The sequence below is a fragment of the Aethalodelphis obliquidens genome, unplaced genomic scaffold (genome assembly GCF_003676395.1).
Source record: "Aethalodelphis obliquidens isolate GAN/ISIS:26980383/991018 unplaced genomic scaffold, ASM367639v1 scaffold7, whole genome shotgun sequence".
NCBI classification, from domain to species: Eukaryota; Metazoa; Chordata; class Mammalia; order Artiodactyla; family Delphinidae; genus Aethalodelphis; species Aethalodelphis obliquidens.
Window position 1 is genome coordinate 4,398,807 of NW_020837951.1, and position 26,202 is coordinate 4,425,008.

At 46.2% G+C, this 26,202-nt stretch overlaps 1 protein-coding gene across 6 annotated transcripts in view; it reads left to right on the top strand.

The window, feature by feature from the left end:
• The first annotated feature begins 10,264 nt into the window (after nucleotides 1–10,264).
• MED27 (mediator complex subunit 27) overlaps nucleotides 10,265–26,202 on the top strand; it is a 198,668-nt gene continuing 182,730 nt past the window's right edge. For 4 of the 6 annotated variants that reach the window (XR_003432432.1, XM_027104466.1, XM_027104465.1 and 1 more), the window contains exons 1-2: nucleotides 10,289–10,520; nucleotides 13,031–13,175. Coding sequence is in view for 5 of the 6 variants with exons in the window: in XM_027104466.1 (XP_026960267.1) it covers nucleotides 10,318–10,520; nucleotides 13,031–13,175 (348 nt within the window). In the remaining variant the exon portion in view is untranslated. Of the gene's footprint in view, nucleotides 10,521–13,030; nucleotides 13,176–17,224; nucleotides 18,685–26,202 lie in introns of those variants that run through there. The other 2 variants (XM_027104468.1, XM_027104464.1) reach the window with 2 other exon arrangements.

A 26,202-nucleotide genomic window follows, 5' to 3' on the forward strand; every position in this document is an offset into this window, starting at 1 on the left:
CACAATAACTTGTACACAGAAATATTATTCATAATAGCCAAAAAAAGTGGAAACAACCCAAATGTCCATCAACTGTTTAATGGATAAACAAAAGGTGACATATGCATTCCTTTCTGCCACAAAAGAATGAAGTACTGATAAATGCTACAACATAGGTGAGCCTTGAAAACACTATGAGTGAAAAAGCCAGACACAAAAGACCATATATCATACGATTCCATTTCTATGAAATTTGCAGAGTAGGCAAGTCCACAGAGACAGAAAATAATGAGTGGTTTCCAGGGACTAAGGGGAGCAGAAAGTGTTCTGGAATTAGATAGTGGCGATGGTTGTACAACTTTGTGAATATGCTAAAAAAAAAAACCTTTTAAAAGTGAATTTTAAGGTATGTGAATTCTATCTCAATGAAGCTGCTATTTTTAAAAAAGTTCTTTGCCTTTTAGTAACTGAACACTTAATAAAAGTGATTACTATAGTTAGCTCTTACATATTTTCAATTATGGAAAGAAAACACAAAAACCCACCCGAAAATCAAGTCGTTGAATAGAGTCAAATACCACGTAAACAGCCTTCAACTCAGCGCAGATAACACAAGCCGTCACATTTTGGGTGGAGGGAAAATGGAAGTCTCTTTCTTGGGGAAATTATACAGGAGGAGTAAAATGATTATGGGCCATACCATGCTTTCTTCTTCCTTTCCAGCAACGACCGTCACCGTGGACAGTGTGCTGGCTGCTTCTGGTGCCCAAGAAGCCACTTAGACCACTGATGTCTACCAGGCTGTCAACAGAACCAACAAATCCTTAAAAAAAAAAAAAAAAAAAGACCTAGAATCTGAAAAACTCAAGGCATGTTCAATACCCACATGATATCCCTAAGAAAACAAACTTTTCATTATGGAAAAATATCAAACAATATAATGAAACCCACAAACGCATCACCAGCTTCAACAATTATCAGCTGACAGTCCATCTTCTCTCACCCTTTCCCTCACTTACCTCTGTCCCCCCATATTATTGAGAAGCAAAGCTCGTATATTATATCGTCTTATCCAGAAGTATCTCAGTGTGTCCCTCTAAAAGATGACCCTTAAAAAAACCCCACAAGATATGTTCAAATTTCCCTTACTGCCTTACAAACTTTTAAAGAAACAGTTCGCATAATGTCCTTTTTAATTGTTATCTCCATTCTCCATGGATACGTGAAAACATGAATAGCAATGACTACTATTTACAGCAGCAGCTATTTTGTGCCCGACAGTTTCCTGGGGGCTTTCCACGTATTAACTGACATAATTCTTGCATCAGTCACACGGAACACCACCCGTGTCCCATCCCCCAGCTCAGGGAGATTAATTAACCCGACCAAGGGTCAAGCTGGCTGACCCAACCTCTGTTTCCCACTCATGATTCTCCCTGGCCTGCCTTTATTCAAGGGCTGTGCCGTTCAATAGTATAGCCACTAGCTACGCGCAAAGAATTTCAAAGATTTAGTAGGCAAAAAAGTATGTAAACGATCTCATTAGTGATGTTTATATTAAAATGATCGTATCTTGGATATATTGGGTTAAGTAAAATCTATTGTTGAAATTTCACCTGGTTTGTCCTTAGTTTTTTCAATCGTGGTAAAATACACATAACAAAAAGCTGACCTTTGACCATTTTTAAGTGTACAGTTCAGTAGCGTTAAGTACATTCACATTGTTGTGCAATGAATCTCCAGGACTCTTTCCATCTTGCAAAACTGAAACTTGGTCCCCATCAAACAACAACCCCCCATTTTCCTCTATCCCCAGCCCGGGGCAACCACTATTCTACTTTCTGTCTCTATGAATTCAATTATTTTAGGTACCTCATATGAGAGAAATCATACAGTATTTATCTTTTTGTGACTGGTTTATTTCACTATCATAATGTCTTCAGGGTTCATCTATGTTGTGACATGTGTCAGAATTTCCTTCCTTTTAAAGGCTGAATAATAGTCCATTGCATGTACGTACCATGTTTTGCTTATCCATTCATCTATTGGTGGACATTTGGGTTATTTCCACCATTTGGCTATTGTGAATAGTGCTGCTATGAACATGGGTGTACAAATATCAAGACCCTATTTTTGATGCTTTTGAATGTATACTCAGAGTGGAACTGCTAGATAATATAGCAGTTCTATTTTTAATTTTTTGAGGAACCTTCGTACTGTTTTCCATACTGCACCACTTTACCTTCCCACCAACAGCATACAAGTGTTCCAGTTTCTCCAAATCCTTGGCAAAATTTATTTTCTTTCATTCTTTTTTAAAATAGTAGCCATCCGAGTAGGTGTGAGGCTCTCTACCTTTTTTTACTATGACTAGTAGAAAATATGTGGCTCACATTATGTGTCTATTGGACAGCAGTGCTGGAAAAGAAAGATAAAACTTGATTTTCCAGCCTCCTTTGCAGGTAAAGGTAGCCATGTGACATCATTCTGGCCAACGAGGTGTGAGCGCAAGTCTGCTGCTGCCACTTCTGCTCCTTCCTCCTTCCCGCCTGTAAGGCAGAGCCGGGACCCAGTTGTCTTGCAACCAAGAAGTGACAGAAACTAGGCTGAGGGTGCTGGGGCAGAGAGATGAAAGGGTGTGGGTCCCTGATGAGTCACTACAGCAGCCCATGTGTACCTCTAGACCACTTACCACGTGAGACCAATAAGCCCTCCTCTCTTTAAACTACCTTTAGCTTTTCCTGTGATTGTTAGCTGCAGCAAAACACTTCTCTCATGGTGCAGTGGTGCAGCTGGGACGTGAACGTGTGTCTGTCTGTGCTCCCAGACCTGTGCTCCCTCTACCTCTGCCCCCTGTCCACTGCCTTCTAAGAATGGACTGGTGATACCAAGGAGGTGGAAACTGCTCTCCTGGTTCTCCTCTACACCTCTTATCCCCAAACAGGGAAAGTGATTTGCAGACAAATGGTGAACAGACATCAACTGCAAGGAATGGGTTCACTTTACACACAAAAATGTACAAGTTAGGATGTCCACTGCTGTATTGTTTAAGGTAGAAAAGCCTAGATGGTCAACAATAGGGGATTCAAGAAATTCTGTAAACCATCGAATGGAATCCTTGCAATAAATAAAATGTTTTCGAAGACTATTTTATGATAGGGAAAGGTACTTAGGCTCTATTATAAAAAGTGGAGGTCAGAAAATAGTAAGCTTCCAGTTTTGTAAAATAATGTATAAGTGTGGATAGCCAGTATGTGGAGAGGTGGAAACATGCATAACTTTATCTTCTGATGTAGGCTTTGTCTACACCTTCCAAGATTTCAAAAGGAAGCGTGTATTTGTAATTAGGAAAAGTAAAGCAACACATTAAAAAAAAATAAGACTTCATCGCCAAGGTGAATGGATCGTTTCTTTGTCGGGAATCTGATCTGCCTTCTTTGTGTTGTCTTTCCTGAGGCTTACCGAGAGCTGGAGGAGGGGACATGGAGCTGGAAGGGCATGTGACGGGGAGGAGGGGTGCTGAACGAGAGCTTCTGAGACAAAGATCCTCGCGCTGCTGCGGCTGTCCCACGTCTTGGCTTTCCCTGGGAGCCCACGAGCTCGGCATCTGCCCCCAGGTTCTGGGTGAGGGTTCCAGGGTTGGTAGCTTCTGGTGCTGGCCGTCCATGGTTCCTCTTAATTAAAATGCACCATCCACATAACACAGTAATGGAATCAGAAGGCAATTCCGCCCTCAAATGGGCTGCGGTCAAGCCCGCGCAAACAACTTGTGTTCTGTTCCACTTTGATTCAGCCTAATGTGTTGGTAAAAGGGTCCATTCCCGAGATGTTTTGTACTTAATTACGTACGAACATGGCAGAAAGCGGAGGTCCCTAACAACACGCTCGTTGTTGATTAAGTGAGCATCCGAATGGGCAATCAATAACTTACTAAAATATTTAAAATACCTCCTGGCTTCCTGAGATGGGAAGAGTATGGCTCGCGTGTGGTCCTTTGTTGTCTGCTCTGCAGGTGCAGGTCCCCCTGGCTTCCTAGTCTCTCTGCCTCTAGGCTTGACCACTTCTGCAGCTAGAGAATGGACTTTCAAACACGGATCTAATCTCCACACATCACACCTCCACTTAGAACTTTCTATTGAACTCTCTTACCTCTACTCCTCCCCCACCCCAACTGCACCTGAATAGCCCCTAGTCACCTCGGCAGGCTTCGTCCAGGCCTCCCTTCTGCAGGAGGACGCTGTGACCACCCTCTCCAAGGCCTCCAAAATTCTCCATTCAGGTCTCTTACCCCACACGTGAACCTCACTGCTTTTCATGTCCTGTTTGTGACTGTCTCCCCTGCTAGGCTGTGAGCGAACGCCATGGGGACAGGAATGTGCTCTATTTGGATCCTTATTTAATGCTTTCACTCAGTGGATGTCTCCAGGTAAATGAATGCGTTGGGAGTGCAGGAACCCTGGTGCGGTGCTTGTGATTGGCATTAAAGGCAAATGATTCTCTCCCTTTCCCCTCTCTTGAATTAATAAAAAGTTCCTCTAATCTTACACGTCTGATGGCTAGCTCTGGGGGCCATCCCACTTCCTTATTCTCTAGATGCAAGAACTAAGGTTCAGAAGGGTTAACTGAGAGACCCCAGTGGGGCCGAGCCTGGGCTGATTTCCTGACCTCCAGGAATCCTCTGTCCTTGGGACCACTTTGGTCACCATCATCCCTGTTACCTTCCTCATCATCACTGTGTCAAAATCATGAGAAGCAGGAAAAAAGAGGAAAACAGGAGTGGGGGTAGGTTCAGAAGAGACCAAAAGAGGATTCTTTACCAAACTTGCTTAAATTAATTAGAGTAAACCTGGTCCTAAGCAATTTAAAAATGACTGATGCCCTGAGCCTTAAACAGATGAATGGGGAAGAACACATTATCTACTTCAAGATATTTTCAGTGATATTTATCAGGCTAGGCTGGACCTGGTTTTACCATTGGTTCCCCAGGTGTTTAGCAAAATGTCGAGCACATTCATTATCTGTATTTGTTGAACGACTAACTGGAATGCCTACCGTGTCCCCAGCACCGTGTGCTGCCTCAGTGTAATCCTCAGGGCCACCCGCAAGGTCTTAGGCCTTGTGCCACATTGACCACGACAGGTGGCTCAGTTCCGCTGTTGCTTATCCAAGGAAAAGTTGGTTTTAAGTCTATCTGGTGACATTCCGCCCAGCCGTCCAATGCAGTGTTCCGCGTCTAGTGAATCCTTAATAATTATTAATTGATGAGGGTGCTTTCTCAGTCTGAATGCTTAACACATGCTCTCTGAATATGATGGGAGTTGCAGCATATTTTAATTAAATCCAACTTTAATTTAACAACTTTAATCCTGATTGCTCATTCTAATACGCCTGGGCTGCTAGCACCAAGCTAATGGCTTGTTCGTTCTGGAAGGTATTCGTAGCAGGGTGCTGCCTTTTACCCAAACATAAGATCATAATAATTAAAGTCTGATATGTCTCAAAATGAACTCCTTTGAAGTAATTTTTATCCCACAAACACACACAGATGCAAGCATATATGTGCCAACATTCTCAAGAATTTACAACACCTTAGAGAAACTCTGTCCATTCCTTTCCATAATGAAAAGTTTTTTGTTGACGTGATGAAAGACTCCTTACTAGGTTCAGGGGAAATGTATATTTCCCCTGATCAATTTCTGAGTTTCCCAGAAGAGCAGAGCCCAAGAGAAACCCTGAAAACGAATGACGGTGGGAGCAGAGCGTATTTGTACTTTATTGCGCCAATCAGAGTCTAAACCACTGAATCAGAGAATGAGACAAAGGAAAATCTAATTGTCTGTATGTGTGTGTGTGTCGGGGTGGGTGATAGGAGGAAGGCTGAGCAGGAAGGAGAGGTGGTATCTGAGTACACAAAGAGATGAAATAATTTGGAGAGAGGATCTAAGAAGCAAATATAACATATTGGGTTAACTCACTGCTTTCACAGAGCGAACATCTATTGTGCCCAAGGCATTGGAGACCTGATGGTTACAAGTTAGCTGCCAGCCATCCTCCCATGGTGTCTGCCTTAGAGCATGATTCTAACCAGAGGTTCATGCTTGGGCTTTAGTGGGGGCTGTGAACCCCCTGAAATTGTATGCAAAACTTCGTGTTTATAGATACACATGGGTGTGGGCAGAAATAGACTGGTACAGTTCCCACCCCACCCCCCACCCCCCACCCCCGGGACAAAATATACAGCAGGAATCACACTCTCTAAGCCTCAGGTGAGTAAAAACGATAATGGAGTTAGCCTTCTCTACTCTTCCCCTAGAGAGAATGAATGAACTGAAGCCACAACCAAAACAAGCCAACAGACACGGATACTTTACTTTTGAAAAGTTAAAAAATATTTTCTACAGAAACCGTAAAAAAATAAAAACAATCCCCCTACACTACAAAGGAGATAAGAAAAGGCCATTAAAAATAGTGAATTATAGGGCTTCCCTGGTGGCGCAGCGGTTGAGAGTCCGCCTGCCGATGCAGGGGACACAGGTTCGAGCCCCGGTCCGGGAAAGTCTCACATGCCGCGGAGTAGCTGGGCCCGTGAGCCATGGCCGCTGAGGCTGCGCGTCTGGAGTCTGTGCTCTGTAACGGGAGAGGCCACAACAGTGATAAGGCCCGCGTACCGCAAAAAAAAAAAATAGTGAATTATAGCACACAGTTTACTGACAAGCTCTTGGCAACAGGGTCATGTCATTAGAGATAATTTGAATAGATCTCTTGCTAATCCTTTCTTGATTCTGTGCAAAGAATCTTCAAGTGGGGGATGGGAGCACACGTCACAGCCCCATCAGAAACTTTCTCAGCACATCCTCCTAACAGCTATGATCTTCTGAGTGATTATTATATACTGAACAATATTTCAAAAGCTTTGCCTGCAAGGTGTTATAAATCCCAAAGCTATTTTATAAGAAAAGGTATTATTACTAGACCTATTTTACAGATGGGAAAACTGAGGCTCAGTGAGGCTCAGTGACTTGTTTAAAATTCCACACCTAGAAGTTTCCTGCTATCTCTACCCTTTCTCCTTAGGAAACACTGTAAATGGCCACACTAGCAAAGTGAGGTATATGTCAGAAAATGAAAGCAACTCTATAAACCCAAGACAATAAAACACCTTTCTTTCTTATGGGACTACTAATTCATTTTAATGGTATTTAAATTTAAATACTCATGGAGAGCAACATCAGAGCCCAGTGTTTGAGCAGAATTTATCTTTAGTGTTCCAGAGCTAGAGAATTTTAATTGAGGGGGTGTGAGGGGAGTGAGGTTGGAGAAGAGTGGCAGAATGATTAAGGAAGTGGGCTTGAGATAAACTACAGAATTTTAAAATCCTGGTCCGCACAGCCTGGTAGAACTGAAGGCTTTTCTTGCCACCTAGATCGTGTTTACACCTTCCATGCCCCTTATCGATGGCCACTGAAAACAAAATATTTTGAAAGAATTTCAGACTTACAATTGCAAGAATAGTACAAATAATTTCTGTGTACTCCTCATCCGGTTTCCACAACTGTTAGTATTTTACCACATTTGCTTTATCCTTCTCTCTCTAAATAAACATATCCATACTATTTTCTTTTTTATGCAGACATAACAATGCTCCTTTATGCCCTTCAGGGTATATTTCCCCCCAAACAAGGATATCCTCTTCCATAACCACAATACGATGAACAAAATCATGACATCATCACCTATAAAATACTATGAACTAATTTACAAAACTTATTCAGATTTCACCAATTGTCTCAATCGGGTCCGCAAAAGAAAATCCCAGATTATAGGATGCATTTTTTTTTTTTTTTTTTTGTGGTACATGGGCCTCTCACCGTTGTGGCCTCTCCCGTTGCAGAGCACCGGCTCCAGACGCGGAGGCTCAGCGGCCATGGCTCACAGGCCCAGCCACTCCGCGGCACGTAGGATCCTCCCGGACCGGGGCACAAACCCGCGTCCCCTGCATCAGCAGGCAGACTCTCAACCCCTGCGCCACCAGGGAAGCTCCATGGGATGCCTTCTTTAGTCTCCTTTAATTTGGGGCTGCTCCTCCATCCTTCTCGGTCTTTCGTGACACAAGTGTTTTGTGAGAAAGTATAGGTCAATAGTTATTTTGTCTAACGTCTTTGAGTTTGTCAGATGTCAGTTTTTTTGGTTTTTTTTTTTAGAGACAAGCACAAATTTATCTGATGGGTTTTAGAGGTGTTAACTGAGAGAGCTGACCACGCCAATTCATTATTCTGGAGAATATCTAACGGATTACACTCTTGGTTTCTCAAGGAAACATGGAAGCCATTCACTCGGTTGTTAAGCCCTTTCACTCACCTGTGATTTTTTTTAACATCTTTATTGGGGTATAATTGCTTTACAATGTTGTGTTAGTTTCTGCTTTATAACCAAGTGAATCAGCTATACGTATACATATATCCCCATATCTCCTCCCTCTTGCGTCTCCCTCCCACCCTCCCTACCCCACCCCTCTAGGTGGTCACAAAGCACTGAGCTGACCTCCCTGTGCTATGCAGCTGTTTCCCACTAGCTATCTATTTTACGTTTGGTAGTGTATATATGTCCATGCTACTCTCTCACTTCGTCCCAGCTTACCCTTCCCCCTCCCTGTGTCCTCAAGTCCATTCTCTACATCTGCGTCTTTATTCCTGCCCTGCCCCTAGGTTCATCAGAACCATTTTTTTTATATTCCATATATATGTGTTGGCATATAGTATTTGTTTTTCTCTTTCAGATGTCAGTTATTTTGTCCAATGTCTTTGAGTTTGTCAGATGTCCTGATCAGACTCAGGTTTTGCATTTTTGGCAGGAATATCACAGAAGTCATGTTGTGCTCTCCTCAGTGGATCATATCAGGGGGTGGTTTGTCCTACACTGGTGACGTTGACCTTGATCTCTTTTAAGGGTAGTGTCAGCCAGTTTTCTCCACTATGAAGTCACTATTACCTATTACCTTTACATTACTGAATTAAATTCTTTCATGGTAAAATATACATAACATAAATTACCATTTTAACCATTTTAAGTGTTCAGTTCTGTAGCATTAAGTGCATTCACACTGCTTTGCTACCGCCACCACCATCCATGGAACTTTTTCGTCTTCCCCAATTGAAACTCTGTTCCCTTTAAACACTGATTCCCCATCCCCACTCACATGGAGCCTGGCATCCACCATTCTACTCTCTGTTTCTATGAATTTGACTCTTCTAGGTACCTCATATAAGTGAAATCATACAGTATTTATCCTTTTCTGTCCGACTTATTTCACTTAGTATAATGTCTTTAAGGTTCACACATGTTGTAGCATGTGTCAGAATTTCCTTCCTTGTTTTTTAAAAATATTTATTTATTTGGCTGTGCTGGATCTTCGCTGTGGCATGTGGGATCTTTAGTTGTGGCATGCGGGATCTAGTTCCCTGACCAGGGATCAAACCCTGGTGCCCGGCATTGGGAGTGCCGACGGAGTCAACCCCTGGACCAACAGGGAAGTCCCAGAATTTCCTTCCTTTTTAAGGGTGAATAAATATTCCCTTGTATGTATATGTTGCATGTTGTTTATGAATTCATCCCACGATGGACATTTGGGTTGCTTCCACATTTTGGCTCTTGTAGATAATGCTGCTATGAACGTGGGTATACAAATATCTGTTCCAGACCCTGCTTTTCCTTCTTTTAAGTATGCAACTGGAACTGAAATTGCTGGATCATTATTTTTCCCTTCTTAATTAGCAAATTTCTTGTGGAATGATACGTTGAGACTATGTAACTATGCTATTACTCCTCACACGTTCACCCACTAGCATCCTTCAATTCCTATCTGAATCAGTTATTAATCTAACGGTTGCCAAATGGTAATTTTCTTTCCATCGTTTCTTCTACATTTATTAGTTGGCATTCTACTGTAGGGAAGAAATTTCCCTTCTCCCCTACTGATTTACGAATTTGGAAGCATTTTTTTCAACCCTTTACACCACGGACACCTTAACGCTCTGAGCAATTCTTTTCCATATGACTCCCAAGAGTGCAAGTTTGGGGAAGTGAGGGAACTTTCTGTATTTCCTTGTCACCATTAGGAAAGCCGAGCGTGCAGCTCGACTGCCCCAGAACCAGGGGATCACTTTCCTGCCCACGCATGTTTAAAGTGGAAACCCTCTCTGGGATAGGGCTCTGAGGAATCACCTGGGCCGCCCCGCCCCGCGAGAACTACATTTCCCAGAGCCCTTCGAGGGTTTGCGTCATCAGCGAGCGCGGCTTTTTGCTCGCTGGTTTTGGAGGGCCCGCTGTGGCGGCGGCAACATGGCGGACGTGTTAAGTGTCGGCGTGAACCTGGAAGCCTTTGCCCAGGCCATCAGTGCCATCCAGGCGCTGCGCTCCAGCGTGAGCAGGGTATTCGACTGCCTGAAGGATGGCATGCGCAACAAGGAGACGCTGGAGGGCCGGGAGAAGGCCTTCATTGCGCACTTCCAGGACAACTTGCATTCGGTCAACCGGGACCTCAAGTAGGTACCGGCTGAAGGGGCCGGGGACCTCCCACCCTGTCCCGACCCCGCGCGAGTCTTCTCAGTCAGGGGCTGCTGTCCATTTTCCTTGCTCTCTTGCTCCCCCTCCCTCCTCTCCAAGCCTCTACCTGCCCCTCAGGGCCACCTCATCCTCCACCCCCGCTTTCTCGTCTCCCTTCTCTTGGCCTCCAGGTCCTGGCTGTCTCCCTCCGCCCTGGACCTCCTCAGTGGTCCTTCCATTTCTCACTGGGGGACGTGCTCTCCCCAGGAACTTCCACTCCTCATCTCAGCTCGGCAGGGTTCTCACCTGTGGGCCCGCTGGGCCCCACCATGTCTGATAAAATAGTACCAAACAGGACCTGCTCAGCGCTGCCCCAAAGCCAAGTGCACCCCATCTGATTGGCCCCAGGTTTTCGTCCCTGAACCTGGAATTCACCAGTTCCACTCTAACCCACCCCCAAACACGACAAAATAGGCTTTGTTCTTTCTTCCCCTACCCCTTCCGAAACCACCTGATCAGTACTTTCACTCCCACTCTCACTGTTCCTCTTAAGTTTCTGTCTCTAGAGAGACCTAATCTCGGCCTTAACCAGCTTAATCACTTCTGCTTACACCTCCCCCCGGCCCCCAACAAATATTAATTTGTGGTCTTTCAGGGTTAAGGATTGTATATTTCTTTCTTACAAGTCACCTTCTTCTACTTTGTAAGTGAAATTAAGTGAGAGGATGTTTGTAAAATGCCTGGCACGTAGTAGGCCCTTTTTAATTGGTTAGGTCCTGGACTTGCCTTCCCCTGCTTATGAGAGTCAGTCCTTTCCAGGAGGGTTAGAATTGCAGGATTTTTTGCCTTTTACCTCTCAGAACTGACCTTAGCAGGGGAAGGCATTGGGTGAGCTAGTCATCCTATAATTTCTGGAGTGGCTGGGTTTTTTTGTTCTGTTTTGTTTTTTTCCCGTCTCAACTTGGTCTCCTTAGTAACCAGATGGAAGGAGGAGGTAGGATGGAAGAGGAGGTGGCGACCAAATGATGGGAGCCTCTTTTTATTTATTTATTTATTTTCTTCTAAGTAGCTGCCATTCTTGTTTTGGGGGAAAGCCAGGAAGTCACACACCCCTCCTCAACTCCCACACCCACTTGCTGTTCTCTGGTGCAGTGCCCGTTAATACTTTCCCTGCTTGAGGGGATGCGCTGGTGGTTCTTTCCTCTCGTCCGTCTCCTCTTCGATTGGCTTCCCTTGGTAATATACAGGATGTTGTAACCCTTCACCATTGTAGAAAGCTTAAGAATGTTGACATCACCCCTTTGCCTTCTTAAATCTTTAGACAGCAGTACCAAGAAGAAGGTGGCTGAAGATACCAGAATGAACGTGGCATGAGAATCTGTTCCTACAAAGCTTTTGTTGACACTTTGAGACTGGCCCGTCAGACTGGCGTGCTTCTGGAATGTGCTTTATTTATTTATTTTTTTTGCGGGACGCGGGCCTCTCATCGCTGTGGCCCCTCCTGTTGCGGAGCACAGGCTCCGGACGCGCAGGCTCAGTGGCCATGGCTCATGGGGCCAGCCGCTCTGCGGCGTGTGGGATCTTCCCAGACCGGGGCATGAACCCATGTCCCCTGCATCGGCAGGCGGACTCTCAACCACTGCGCCACCAGGGAAGCCCTGGAACGTGGTTTTGCTGTTGGCTCCCTTTCCCAAGCTGCTCTAGAGGTTTTTATTTTGCTAGACTGAAGCATGTTTCTTTGACACAGCCCCTCGGTGGTGTCTTCCCATTCCATTTGTTTATTTTATCTCTTCTTTGGTTTTTTTTTTTTTTTTTTTGTGGTACGCGGGCCTCTCACCGTTGTGGCCTCTCCCGTTGCGGAGCACAGGCTCCGGACGTGCAGGCTCAGCGGCCATGGCTCACGGGCCCAACTGCTCCGCGGCATGTGGGATCTTCCCGGACGGGGGCACGAACCCGCATCCCCTGCTTCGGCAGGTGGACTCTCAACCACTGCGCCACCAGGGAAGCCCTCTTCTTTGTTTTGTTAAGTTTTAACATCTGTGAAGCACCACGTACAAATCTATCTCTGTGTGAATGGTAAATAATCATCATTTATTCAGGTACTTGCTGTTCTGCCAAAGGTACTGATCTGTACGTGGGTCTGAAAACTCTTAGTGAGAAGCAGTGTTATATTGCGTTTCAAAATTCCAGAAAGTGTCCTCTCCCCCCACACCCCCTCAGAGAATGATTCGAGTTGTTCAAGGCTGATTTTAGGAGGCTTACTGATTTCATCGCTCTTAACCCTTGTTCTCCTTTAGCATGGCGCCAGAGAGCTCAGTTGCAAAACAAGATCAGCCCCTAGTTAGGGGTTGTCTCAAGTGGCCCTAGTCTTCTTAACCTTTCAGAAAGTATTTCTTCTTAAGGGACCTTTGATGGGCGGTTTGAAGAACAGCCGTTGACCAGTGTGGTTGGCTTAGCACTGGAGTTGCAGTGGACCCGGGTTTATTTGCTGTATCTGTTTACTTTTCAGTGAGCTGGAACGGCTGAGCAACTTGGTCGGCAAGCCTTCTGAGAACCATCCTCTCCATAACAGCGGGCTGTTGAGTCTGGATCCCGTGCAGGACAAAACCCCTCTCTACAGTCAGCTCCTTCAGGCATATAAGTGGTCAAACAAGGTAAGGGGGACATGTCAGACATGGAGCTGATATAGGAAGAAACAAGTTTTCTTGCATTTCATAAAGGCAGAGAGTGAGGGTTTTTCTTTCCTTTTTTGTTCTGATTCAGCATCGGGTTACAGAGTCGGAAGCTTCAGGCTTCCCTCTGAAGTCTTTGAGGATTGTTCAGAGTCAGGTGCATTTAACCTGGTTGCTGGGTGTAGGGAGCAGCTTTTATGAACCCCATGAAATCACATGCAGAATGTTGTGTGTGTGTGTGTTTTTCTGGGGAGGACTTCCTAGCTTTCATCAGATTCTCAGAGGGGTCCCTGACCCCCAGAAGGTGAAGGACTGCTGGTCTCAGTGTGCAGCCACTCACATGGTTTATGTTGCTTGGCCTGTCCTCCCCATTGTTGATGGAAGAACATCACTAGAGTTTGATAGATTACTGTCTCTCTCTCCCCGCCCCCCGCACCGTGCCGCGTGGCCTGCAAGATCTTAGTTCCCCAACTAGGGATCGAACCCAAGCACGGAGTCTTAACCACCGGACCACCAGAGAAGTCCCCATCTCTCTTTTTTTTTCTTCATCTTTTTTTTTTTAATTGAAGTATAGTTGATTTACAATATCGTGTTAGTTTCAGGTGTACAGCACAGCGATTCAGTGATACGTGTGTGTGTGTGTGTGTGTGTGTGTGTGTGTGTATTCTTCTTCAGATTCTCTCCCTTACATGTTATTACAAACTATTGAGTATAGTTCCCTGTGCTATAAAATAGATAACCAGCAGTAGGTCCTTGCTGGTTATTTATTTTATACGTAGTAGTGTGGATACTATGTATAAAATAAATAACTTCCTAATGCTCTCTTTGCTCTAATTACTCTACACCCGTCTGAGGGAGATTGTTCTAAACGCTCTCCCTAGAATTTGCTATTCATGGTTTCCTGCAATAGGCAGGCCCGTGGCGTAGACCTTAGGACGGCTGTAAAGGAAAAGTAAGCTGCAGTGTAAAAATAACAGGAGCAATTAGGCTCAGAAGCCTGGAAACAGTTTGTTTACTAACAAGTTCCTCTTGTTTACTGAGGAAACTAGTCTGTTTACTAACAAGTTCCTCTTGTTCGGGCGCTGTGCGTTATTGTGTTGTGTTTGGTTTTGTTGCTGCTGAGAGAAAGCTAGAATATATGGAACATCTTGGGAAGCTTTTCTCATTAGACTGCTACCTCCCTGGAGATAATAGTTCTTACAGTTACTGATTGTGAACTGCTCTGCCCCCTCCAGTTATCCGTCATCCTTTTCCTCTTTCCTGTGGTTCTTTTCCCTCTCAGGTCTTAAGTGACAGGTGAGCCTTGACAGTGTTTCCAGTGTGTAGAATTTTTCCTTTGAATTTGTCTGGAAGAGTATTTAACATTCTTTGGTTTGCAGTGGAACCTTGAACCTGGGATGCGTGCATTTAACCTATAAGGCTTGTCCTCCAAGCTCTGGGCTGCTGTTGACAGAGACCCACTTCAGTCTCGAGGATCAGGGTGCCCAGGCGGTATGGGGATCTGGCACTCTCCTGCCCTGTCTACGCCTGCTTCCCAGTGTTGGCCTGATATCTCCCAGTGGTGGAAAAGACGCACTGGCAGCTGTAGGTTTGCGTGGTCCTTCTACCAGGTGATCTCCAGGTGTCCACACCAGACCCTAAAAACGGATTCTGGCCCTGTTTGGTAGGTGGCCCCTACCTACCCAGACAGCTCATTGAGTTCAGGGGGTGGGATTCTCTGACTGCCCAGTGCAGATCAGCTAAAGCACAGGAATTGGGGCTGCTTGGAATTAGATAGAGGCAGGAGAGGATGCAGGGCAGACAAGAAATTAGAGATGTCTGTTGCAGTTGCCAGGGCCAGACATGAGACTGTTCTGGCCCTACGCAGATAGCCCTGCCCTCTCAGGGTTTCCTGTTTGAGCATCCTTATTTCCCCAGGGGCACGCTTGGACATCCTAATGTGAGTTTACCTGGTGATTGGGTGGGATCTGATCTGTAGGTGACTTATTTCTGGTTGGACTCCTGGTAGAAAGTCTTGCTTTTTGGTGTTTGGACGTGGAAGCTGCGTTCATGTATCATGAGGGTAATGTTCTTGGAATAGGCTTGAGGGATGGACACTTCACTGGTGGGAAGATTTAGGCTGATCTCGAAACCATGAGTGCGTGGGACTCAGTGGAAGCAACTGGTTTTAACTTGAAGTGATGACTCTTAACTTTTGAATGAAGGTAGTTTTAATTGTTTGCTGAATTTATTAGAGTATAAAAATAGAAGACCCTGTCCCTGCCCCCCACCCTTGCCCTCAGGTGGAAAAGAGGATGTGTTAAGGAAAAGAAATATTATGTATGTGGAAATTCTTGTCCTGGAGATGCTACAGCTTAAAACTAGATGTAGAAATGTATCACAGATTTTAGGTCCCATATGAGCAGTGTGAGTGGTGTAGGGGTTCAGTCATGTCCTGGCCTGGTGCGTGCCTCTGAAGTAACTGCTGTTCCATCAGCTTCCAAGTGCCCCAGCAGAGGGGATTTTGGAGTCTTAAAACGTTAATTGGCAAAATAAAGAGAATGTTTAAGAGATGTTTAGCTTACCCCCTTATTTTATAGCCAAGCAGACCAAGGCCAAGTGAACCGACCTGCTCATGGCTTCATAGCTAGACTAGAATTTGCCTTTCCTGATGTAGGTCAGTGTTCTTTCCTCTAAAACTGGATGCTTTCATCAGGTTTGGCTTAAGGTTTTGACTATAGCAAACATTTCTCCCCCTTTTAACCTTCATCACAGGAGCAATTCATATGTTATATTTTATTCATAAACTGGTATCACATTTTACTCATTTTTAGTGGTTTACTGAAGGATGGAGATGGCAAATACATGGGACATGGTCCTGAAACTGTCACTCTTGTCCAGGGCAGACATCACTAACCACCCTCTGTATTCTTTCCTGCTAAGGCCACCTCTGGGCTCACAACTCTGTCCTGGGGCTAGGCAGCCCCTGCCAATTATTCAGAGGTGGGCTACAGGGGAAACGTTGTTTATTTCTGTTATGGTAGATAGTGTCCTATTTGACTATTGCTTATTTATACCTTACCTTACTCTGGAAGGGATTTAAGATCTATTATACAAATACTGTACTTCAAACCTTGAAAGGAAAGAGGAAAACAAGGGTAAGGATGCCTTATGTACATTTCTTTAATAAACTCAAGAAGTAGCCCCAAGAAACAAGCCAGTATTCTTATTTCCAGCTGGGGATATGGAAGCAGCAATGATATGTGTTTATCATGCCTCTCTTACAAATGAAAAGAGCTTTTTAATGGCAAAAGCTTTCATCATTCTTCATTTTGCCCTCGACAAGTTTAAACCGGAAAGTGCATTAATATGTTAGGTGAAGTTTAGGGTAACTTGCCAATGTCAGCTTTCTGCACTGTTGGCTAAGAATTGAAGGAAGTGTGGGAAAGGCTTTGATACCACCCATTATGTGATGAGCTTTCTATTTTATGTGCCATTGGCCATAGAGAAGTCTCATTCACGCTTACTGACTAATTATTTTCTTTAGGGGATTGTGTAATTTTTGTAAAGTCAGTCAGAATGTTAATTACATGGTAGTTGGCATAATTGTTAGGATAACACATTTAAAAATTAACCTAAAAAAATAAAAATTAATCTAATCTAATGAAATGATGTCAAATTGCTGGGAGCAGCACTTTTCCCGTGCTGAATTGGGGAAAGAATTTAGCTTTCAACTCTCGTGCACCTATAGAGTATTGTTCTGTAGAGAGATGACAAGCTCTCGACGACGGCAAAAAATAATTGACGTCAACGCGGTCCTTGCTGTAAGATAGTGAATGTGAACATAATGAGGAAAGAGAATCACTTAAATGCCCCCCAAAGCCTTAATCATCATGACTTGGGGTCAGGCGCTGTTCTGGACTGTTCTTATTACGTTCAGATATGCTGAGAGTTAGGCTGAACTATTCTCAAGGCCCCTGTCCGAAGGTTTCCAGTGTCCTGTCTCCAGGCTTTGATTTCCGGCTTTGACTTTCTGCATTTGTTTATGGCAGGAGGCTGCTTGTGTATTTGCCTGAAAAGGGGGCGAAGACTTCAGCCTTTTCCTGGTGATGTCTCAAGCAGCAAAGACCCCAGAAGTGTCGCTTTCTCCCCGGGTTGGGAAATGGGCCCTGAGGAAGGGGCTGGCGCTGCCTTTTCTTTGTTTTTGCGTGCTTAATTTTCCACTTTTATTAGAGAAAGAGCAAATTTCGATTCCAAGGGTATTCAGTTGGAAAGGCTGAAGGCATTTGCTCCACTCTACCTTCCCGAGCTGTTCTTATCAGAATCTAGTTACTCAGTGGCTTTAAGTTGCTATAACATTCATGTCCCTCACGTCCAGCCTTGAAGGTGCTCTTGACGTTTTGGCATCATGGAGCTAACGGGTAGGATTGGTTAAAACTGCAACACGGAGCCTTTTCCCTTAGGGGCCCCGTCCTCTTTTAGGTCCCTGCGGAGAGAGACTGTGTCCCTCTCGTTCCCAGGGGGGAGTCCCCAGCGCCTAGCAGGGCTCCTGGTACTCGGTGCACAGTCAATTAAAATTCACTGAATGAATGAAAGAATAAGTAAAAAGGGTTTTCTGTTGAATTTTTAGTTTACAGCCCCTTGTGTGGTTTGCTTGCTTGTGTTTGGGCCATTACTGAGAAATTTAGTTGTGCTACTGGTAGATGAGAGAAAATTCTCAGGTCCTGTGCTGGAGGCCAGGGCCAGATTCCAGAAGCGTAATTTGGAAGGAAAGGTGAGGTCAGTTGGTGAACTGATGATAAGCTCTTTGAGGGCTGAGGTTGGAAGTTTCGTCTGTGTTGCCTGTCACCTGGTGTTCCCTTCCTGAGAGAGCCGGGTTGGCAGCCAGTGCTCAGGAGCGGGTAGGACATGGTAGAAGTCGTCCGAAGTTGACTGAGTCAGCCTGACTTGAGCGACAGCACCTGACGTCAGGTGTTCTGCGGCAGCTGTTGTTTTGGCAGAAATGCGAAAACTGGGAAGAGGCGAGTCAACCCCATCAGCCTCTTAGGGATTATCCCACTTGGTGTGTTATCAATAACTAATTTCTGTTCCTAGTGTTTTCCTTATCACCAGACTCACCCCCGGCTCACTCAGGGAATATGGATTCATTCAGAACATAATGAGGAAAGAAAATCACTTAAAGGCCCCCCAAAGCCTTAATCATTGTGGCTGTGGACCACGCACTGTTCTGCATTGTTATTATTAGCAGAGGTGCAGGTACCATTCTTAGAGGTGTTCTTCCACCTAAATCTAACCTTCCTGGCTCCCTGTCACTCAGCATGAACTTACCAGCAGAGTGAGTTTGACTGCAATAGTGGCTGCCCTAGTTGGCCTTGAACCCTGCACCCTTCTCCTCCCTCCCCACCCAAAGCCCTGATACTGTGTGAGCCATTATGAAAAGAACAAAGAGTAACACAACCAAACAGGAAAAAGAACCAAACAAAACCAATCTCCGGGGTTTCTAGATACTGTTGGATTCAGAAGTAAAGGAAGGTACAGTCAGAAATGTCAAGCCTTAACTGTAAGTTCTGGAGTTAGGCTGCCTGAGATATGATCCAGCTCTGCACTTACGCTGTGCCTTGAACACGTGAAAAACTTGTTTAAAGCATTCGTTTCCTCGTCTGTAAAATGGGGGTAATACAAGTATATGTATCATAGTGTTATAGGGAATATTAAATGAAATAATGCGTACGAAGTGCCTTAGAACAACTCACATGTCATAAGTGTGTATTAAATGGTAGTTATAATTCCCGGCACACTAAGCGTATGTGTGTGTTTGTTTATGGAGTGGCAGTATTGCTCAGTGGTTAAGAGCATAGGCTTCAGCGCTAGACCACTTTGGTTCACATCCCAGCTCTGCTACCTGACAACGATGAAGCTTCCCTGTCTGTGCCTCAGTTTTCTATTCTTTAAAATGGGGACGATAATTGTACCCACCACAGAAAAATACGTTGAGACTAAATGAGGTCATATAAGTATAGCACTTACCTGGCACAGAGTAAGTACTCTCTAGGGGCTGGTATTATTATCTTAACAAAGTGGCGAGGACAGACTCCCAGGCAGTGCGGGCCTGTCTTCCAGTGACTTCCGCTGTATCACACAGCCTCCCAAGCTTGACTTTAGTATATTCTTCTGAAGTTCTACAAATTAGATTCTTTTAGGTAATCAGCACCTTTTCCCCCTGAGGAAGCCTGGGCATAGATATCAACAGTTCACACATTAGTATGAATTAGTGGGAGGGGGCTCTTTCCTCATAAAGCCTGGAGGTTTGGGAGTTTGGTGAGGAGGATAGCTAACCTTTTGGTAACCTTTTGATATGGAGCCAGGGGTTTGGATGGGATGTGGGACTTGAGGGATGTTGAAGACAGGGTGAGGGGCCTGGGAAGAAATGAGGAAGGAGGGGATGGCAGAGAAGTTGGTGAGAGGGGCTGTGTCTTGCCCAGGGCAGGCCATCTGTGCAAGCTGAGGAGGAATGCTCTCACTCTGTGCAAGCTCAGAGTTCCCATTGGTCTGTAGTCCTCTTACCTGGTGGGGAAAACATCATAGGCTAGTCTGGGATTTCTAGTGTTGTTTCTTTAGGAAAATGTTCGCACGCACAGGCCCGTGTAAAAATAAACGCTTGGATTGTATCCATTTTGTAAGTTGGATGCTCATTACAGGCAGGGCTCTGGAGTCGGACTCTGTTGGGTTTGACTCCCTGGCTTCGTGAGTTGGGGTGAGTTCCATACCCTCCCTCTGTCTCAACCTCTTCGTCAGTCAAAAGTAGATAATAACACTTCTGCCTTATAGGGCTGTTGTGAGGACTGAAGAGTGTAATACACCTGAGGTACCCAGAGCAGTGCCCAGTGTGTAGTGAGCGTGCAGTGGTGTTAGTGCTTCTTCTTACTCCTTTTAATACTATTGGTCAAGCTTTATCGAGGCAGCGGTAGTCATGAGAGCACTGGACAGAGGTCTCGAGAGGCTGGGATTTGGTTTTGGCTGTCTGCTATCCGGCTGTGCGCCCTTGTGCCCGTGGCTTTGTTCCTCTGGGTTCTAGCTTCCTTGTTGGTAGAATGAAGAGCTGGACTGAAGATCTCTCGAGTCCCTTTTGGCTGTCACTTGGGAAGGAGCAGTGGAATCATTTATGCATTTCCATTGTTTTGGAAATGAAAGTGTAACCCGGGGAGCAGAGGAGAGTAATTCTTGTCCAGTAACGTTTCTTAAGCACAACTGTTGTGTACGCTACGGAGCATTTCAGAACAGACCAGGATAGAGCAGCAGCCCTAGAGGCCCTTAGGGGAAGATTACCTTTCAGAGGTTCTCTAGACAGCAGTAGCCTCCTGTAACACACCGAGTGTAAGCCATCATGAAAATCACCTGATGCCCCCATAGTTCTAAGTGGGTTCCACCCCAAGGCTTTGGTCTAATTCCATATCTTTATGTTCTACTTATTAGTTGTGGTTTCTGAAAATTGTCACTTTGTTGTGGCCTGGAATCAGATGTGTGATTCCCTCCTTCTTTTTCTCTAAAGGAGCAGGAACTCTGTTGAGAAGCTACCCTGGGCAGGCTGCAGAGGCTGCTGGCTGTGTGTCCCACGTGCCCTGCAGGAGTCACTCTGTCCGGGGCTGGGGGTGAGGGGAACTCAGCCTGAGTCCCTCTTTGGCTGTTTTATAGTAGCCTTTTCTGGGCTGATTGGGTTTGTGCGGTTTGCCCAAAGCTTTGTGTACATTGTAACCAGAGCCTGAGAAGGGCACTTTCTCTTCTCTTCCAGGAACGCTTAGTAGACAGGAAATGGTCCCATATCATTTTTGTTCCTGGTGAGTTGCGCATTGACGGTGGGGAAGGACGTGTACCATTACAAGTGCAGAAAGAATATGATGTTACGCCTCCCCTTTTGCTTGTCTTCTTTTCCTCATGGCGGGTGTGGGCTGGGAAAGAGCTGAGAGGTAACGAGCGCTTCTCTCCTGTGGTCCACGCCTGCTCTGGGCAGCCCATCTGTTTTGCCGCTTCACTTGCCAGCCGTGCACGGATGACACCGCACTCCAGCCAGCCTAGAAGCTCGCCTGAGATCCTGACCCGTGTCAGAGTGCCCGCTGGACATCTGCACTTGGGACTCACAGGCTTCTCGGGTAGAAGGAGCCCAGAACGGAAACCCTGCCCCTGCCCCCAGACCTGCTCCTCGTGGTGGGGTGCCTGGACCCTCACACCTGCTGACCGAGATCTGCTGATGCCACCTCTCCAAAACCGCTTAGTCTTTCCTCCCCACCTTCCTTGACTGCCGCTGTCTGAGCCCAGGCCCCCCTTACTGCTTGGGGCAATGCTACTGCCTCCCCTCTGGCTTCCTGCCCCTTCCCACCCACTGCAGCCATTTTCCGCTCGGCAGTTCCCAGGGACCTGGACAAAGAAGACACCTGATTCGTTGCTCCTCAGTGGTTTCCTGCATCTCCCTTAGGATCAATTCCAGCTCCCGGCTGGCATTGGGAGGCATTTTAGTTATCGCACCCAGGGGCCTGAGTCCAGAAGCAGACAGACCTTTGGCCAGACTTCTTAGCCTCAGTTTCCTCATCTGCAAAGTGGCACGAACAGTCCTGCGTCTTAGGGTGGCTGTGAGGATTACGTGGACACTCCCTTGAGCATGCAGCGCAGAGCCTGGCAGATGACCTGTTTACCATTAGCAGTCCGGGTGCAGGGCCTCATGGCCTGGCACCAGCTCCCTTCTCTAGCCCCCACCCTTCCTTCCTTTCTTTCTGGGGGAAAAAACCCCTAAACTTTTTATTGTGGAAAGTTTCAAATTACACAAAAGTAAGAGAATTATCTAATGAGCCATTGTCTACTCAGCTTCAACAATTAAGAATATTTTGCCACTCTTATTTCATTGATTTCCACATCCCCCTACTCTCTTTTCTGGGTGAGGACTGGAGTATTTGAAAGCAATGCCCGACATCATGTCATTTTATCGGGAATCCTTCAGCGTTCAGCTTCCTTTCTTCCCACTTTCCCTGCTCTTATTTTTGCCACTTCTTGTCTGCAAAACGCATTGCGGTTCCCCAGAATCTTCTGATCTCAGGGTCTTTGCACACGCTCTTCTTCCTTCTCCCTCCTTTCTTTGGAAAAGTCTTAGTCATTTAGGTCTTAGACTTCCTTTGGGAAGTCTTCTGAGATGTACCCAGATTAGGTGCCCCTGCGTTTACACCTGTGACAGCTTTTATCCTCCTCTGCGTGTTCGTTATCCCCACAAGGGTAAGCCCTGTCCTGTGTTAGGACTTAGACTTTGGGTGTTATCTAACACCTTTGAGCCTCAGCCTGCTGGACTAGAAAATGGACATAATACCAGTCTCATCGGATTGGTCTGAATGTCTAATTAGAAACTGTATATAAGGTTTCTGGTTCAGGGTAGGATGTATAGTGGCCTTTAGTGAATAGTTGACTGCAGGTAGCTATTTCCTAGTAAATTGAAGCCTGTAAATCTCTTCCTCTTTCCTTTTTAGATGACGACCAGTTTGAGTTTTCTCCCTTCTGAGTCCGCTGCTATTTACTTGCCCTTGACCTTTTGCAGCTTTGTGTTGTTGTTGGGTGTGGGGGAACTGAAAGGGAGGAGGTGTGGAAGGGAGCGCCTAGAGGCTTTATCCCTTCTCTGGCGGCCATGCCCTAATCTTAAGGACCTCTGGGCTGGGCTCGGGAGCTCCGCCCTTGGGTCCTGTGCCTGTGCCGGCAGCACTCCCCTTCTTTTGCAGCAGTCACGTGTGTGTTTGGGAGGCTCCCGCAGCCTCTCCGGAGCTGGTTGCCGCGCTCCCTGGGCCGGGGCCCTGCTCAGCCTGCTGCTTTTCCTCACTGACTTGACCAAGGGACCGAAACTCCCAAGACCCTCACTCCCTCCGGGGACAGTATACTCACCTAGTAGGTTCTGGCAAGTCAGTAGCTCGTTGCACCGTCAAGCTTGCCTCAACCCTTGGAGGCTCTTTCTGAAATCTCTAGTTTCGTTTGGGGCTGCTCCGCTAGAGGCAGCCCGGTTCCTCTGGGAGGAGCCCAGAGATTAAAGCGCTGCTGCAGAGGAGCCTCCAGAGTGACCAGGCAGAGCTGATCTGGTCGGTGTTTGCCCCACAGGCTTTCAGCAGCTGCACTGATCGCACTGCCGCAGCTGCTCGCCCTCCAGGTCCGTCCCCTCTCCTCGAGGGTTGGGGCTCTGGTGTCACTTTGAAGGCCGCCCGTCGGGGACACAGTAGACACTCGTAATTGAGCCCCCCCCCCCAAACCTCCCCATATTTCCAAACAGACTCCAGGCACTGTGCCCCCTCTGGCCAAGTGTTAGATCTCAAGGGGACCTCCACGATCAGGTGGGGCAGCGCCCCTCCTTTTATAGAGAAGTGACTTGTCCAAGGGCCACACCGCCAGCCCTCTAACTGGGACCCGCAGTGTTCGGTAGCCTGAAAAGGGAATGTCATCGGGATGTCCAGGCAAGCAGAGAGGTTTCTTCCACCGTTGAAGCCCATTAAAATATTGCCATTTACCTGTGGTTTTGTGTCTGCTGATCCCCCTGTCAGTGAAGCAGGAGCAGTGGTCAGTCCACATGCTGTATCAGAGGGAACCATGGCGGTGGGTGTGACCCATTGACAGCTGCAGTCTGTGCGCAGACCAAGACTGCGCGGGGCCCAGCCCAGGCATGGATGTGGCTCAGGGCAATTGCCTTGACCTCCATGAGCAGAGCAGCCCCAGGCCCCGCAGATTCAGAGAGGCAGGTACCCTCATCTGCTTTAAGCTCCGATGTGATAAGTATGATATGAGAAGTTGGGATCTTAGCAACTAACTGGCATATTTGCTGGGCATGTCATGAAAAGAAAGGTACTGCCTTGGAGCCTCTTATCCCCTTCCTGGCCTGGGTGGGGTCCCCAGGGATGACTGTGTAAAGATAAGCCCCCTGCCCACTTTTTTCCCCTTTTTAACAGGAATTGTACTTAGTCCTCCAGTGGGTTCATGGGATGCCGGTTGCTCTTATTTTTTCCCCGTTTGTATGTTTCTGTGTGTTTTAGGGTTGGAGGGTTACGTCGTACCATCATGATTTTCAGTCAGTAGGCTTCTTGAATTATCGATCACTTATTAGTAGTTGCCGCCACTGAGCATTTGGGCTCGGCGCTCTTCCGATGACCATACACAGTAGATTTGGAAGCGAGAGAGTCTGCAGGTTTTGAGTGTGTGCATGCATTCATACGTGAGAAAGTGGTTGCACTCGGTGTAAAATGCTCAATCATATTAATTTCCAAGCTGCTTTTGAGTAGTGTGCTGTTTGCTAGGAAGTATCTAATCCATCTATTGAACACGTGTTTATTGGGCATCTACTATGTTTCAGGCACTGTTCTAGACTCGGTGAAGGAAACTGATCAGTTCCCATCTTCCTGGAACTCTGCATAGATCCAGTTCTCGAACTTGATCAGCACATGCCCAAAGCACGTGATTTTAACAGTAATTCCTGACTCCACTATTGGTCTTTTTTCCCCTTTAATCAGTAGCCTTTCTGTGCCTCAGTTTACCTGTCTTTACTGTCAGAAAGGAGCATAACTGATAGGGTCTGGGTGACTTAATTGACACCTGTAACTTATCTAGAACAGGGCCTGAACATAAAGGAAATTTTGTCTTGCACTCCTGACATCTTAAATATCATCCTGTTTTTATAGTTTGGTGCATTTTAATTCTGTCTTGTGCTTAACACAAATGCAAATTTATTGCTGTAATATACACTTTTCTGGTTTGTTTGCCCTTGGCATATCACCAGTTTGCCCATATTCTGCTGTAGCCTAAGGTCGCACTGGTTTTTCTTTTCTTTTTAAATAAATTTATTTTTAATTTTTATTTATTTTTGGCTGTGTTGGGTCTTCATTGCTGCTCACAGGCTTTCTCTAGTTGTGGCGAGCGGGGGCTACTCTTCGTCACGGTGCATGGGCTTCTCGTTGCGGTGTCTTCTCTTGAAGAGCATGGGCTCTAGGCGCGCGGGCTTCAGTAGTTGTGGCTCACGGGCTCTAGAGCACAGGTTCAGTAGTTGTGGCTCACGGGCTCTAGGCGCGCGGGCTTCAGTAGTTGTGGCTCACGGGCTCTAGGCACGCGGGCTCAGTGGTTGTGGCTCGTGGGCTCTAGAGCGCAGGCCCAGCAGTTGTGGCGCACGGGCTTAGTTGTACCACCTCATGTAGGGTCTTCCCGGACCTGGGCTCAAACCCGTGTCCCCTGCGTTGGCAGGCGGATTCTTAACCACTGCGCCACCAGGGAAGTCCCAGGTTGTGCTTGTTTTAAGGGGTTTTCATTGATTTTAAGAGAACACTAAATATCTATCTTATATTTGTGTCCAAAGGCAAAAATACCCATCAGTCAGGGTACTGACTTTCTTGCCACCGTTGACATGAGACCTGACCCAGTTGGACTGTTTCTGTCCTGAAAGACCTCTCCCCGCGCTTCCTTTGATGTGGATCAGTGACTGCAAAGGGGGCTGCACATTTGTTATTCTCTCTTATTTGTCAGTGGGTCTGTTTATTTTCTTTTTTATTTTTTTTGGCCTCACCATGGGGCTTGTGGGATTTTAATTCCCCGACCAGGGATTGAACCCGGGCCCTGGCAGTGAAAGCGCCACGTCCTAACCACTGGACCGCCAGGGAATTCCCAGCGAATGGGTCTGTTTAAATTTCATTTAAATACCTGGAGCCCTGAAGGCTGATTTTGCCCGTGGGTAAGATTAGCCCTGTGCACTGACTTCAGTGTCTCACCAGGGGCGAGCTGGGGCCCGCTGCCTGCGCTGTGTCCTCTCCTGTTGCCTGGCCACCTGCCTGGCCGTCCATCCAATCATTTGTCTAGCTCTCTATTTAAAATCACACTTGATAATTCAGTATGTTTCCCAGAGAATGAGTTGATTCAAAATTCTACATCATCCATGGTGTTTGTGATGAGAATTTGAACCACCCGAGTTTCAAGATAAAATAAATTCTCGACCTCTGTTTCTTAGCAGAAAATGATGAGGCAACCATTGAAGAGT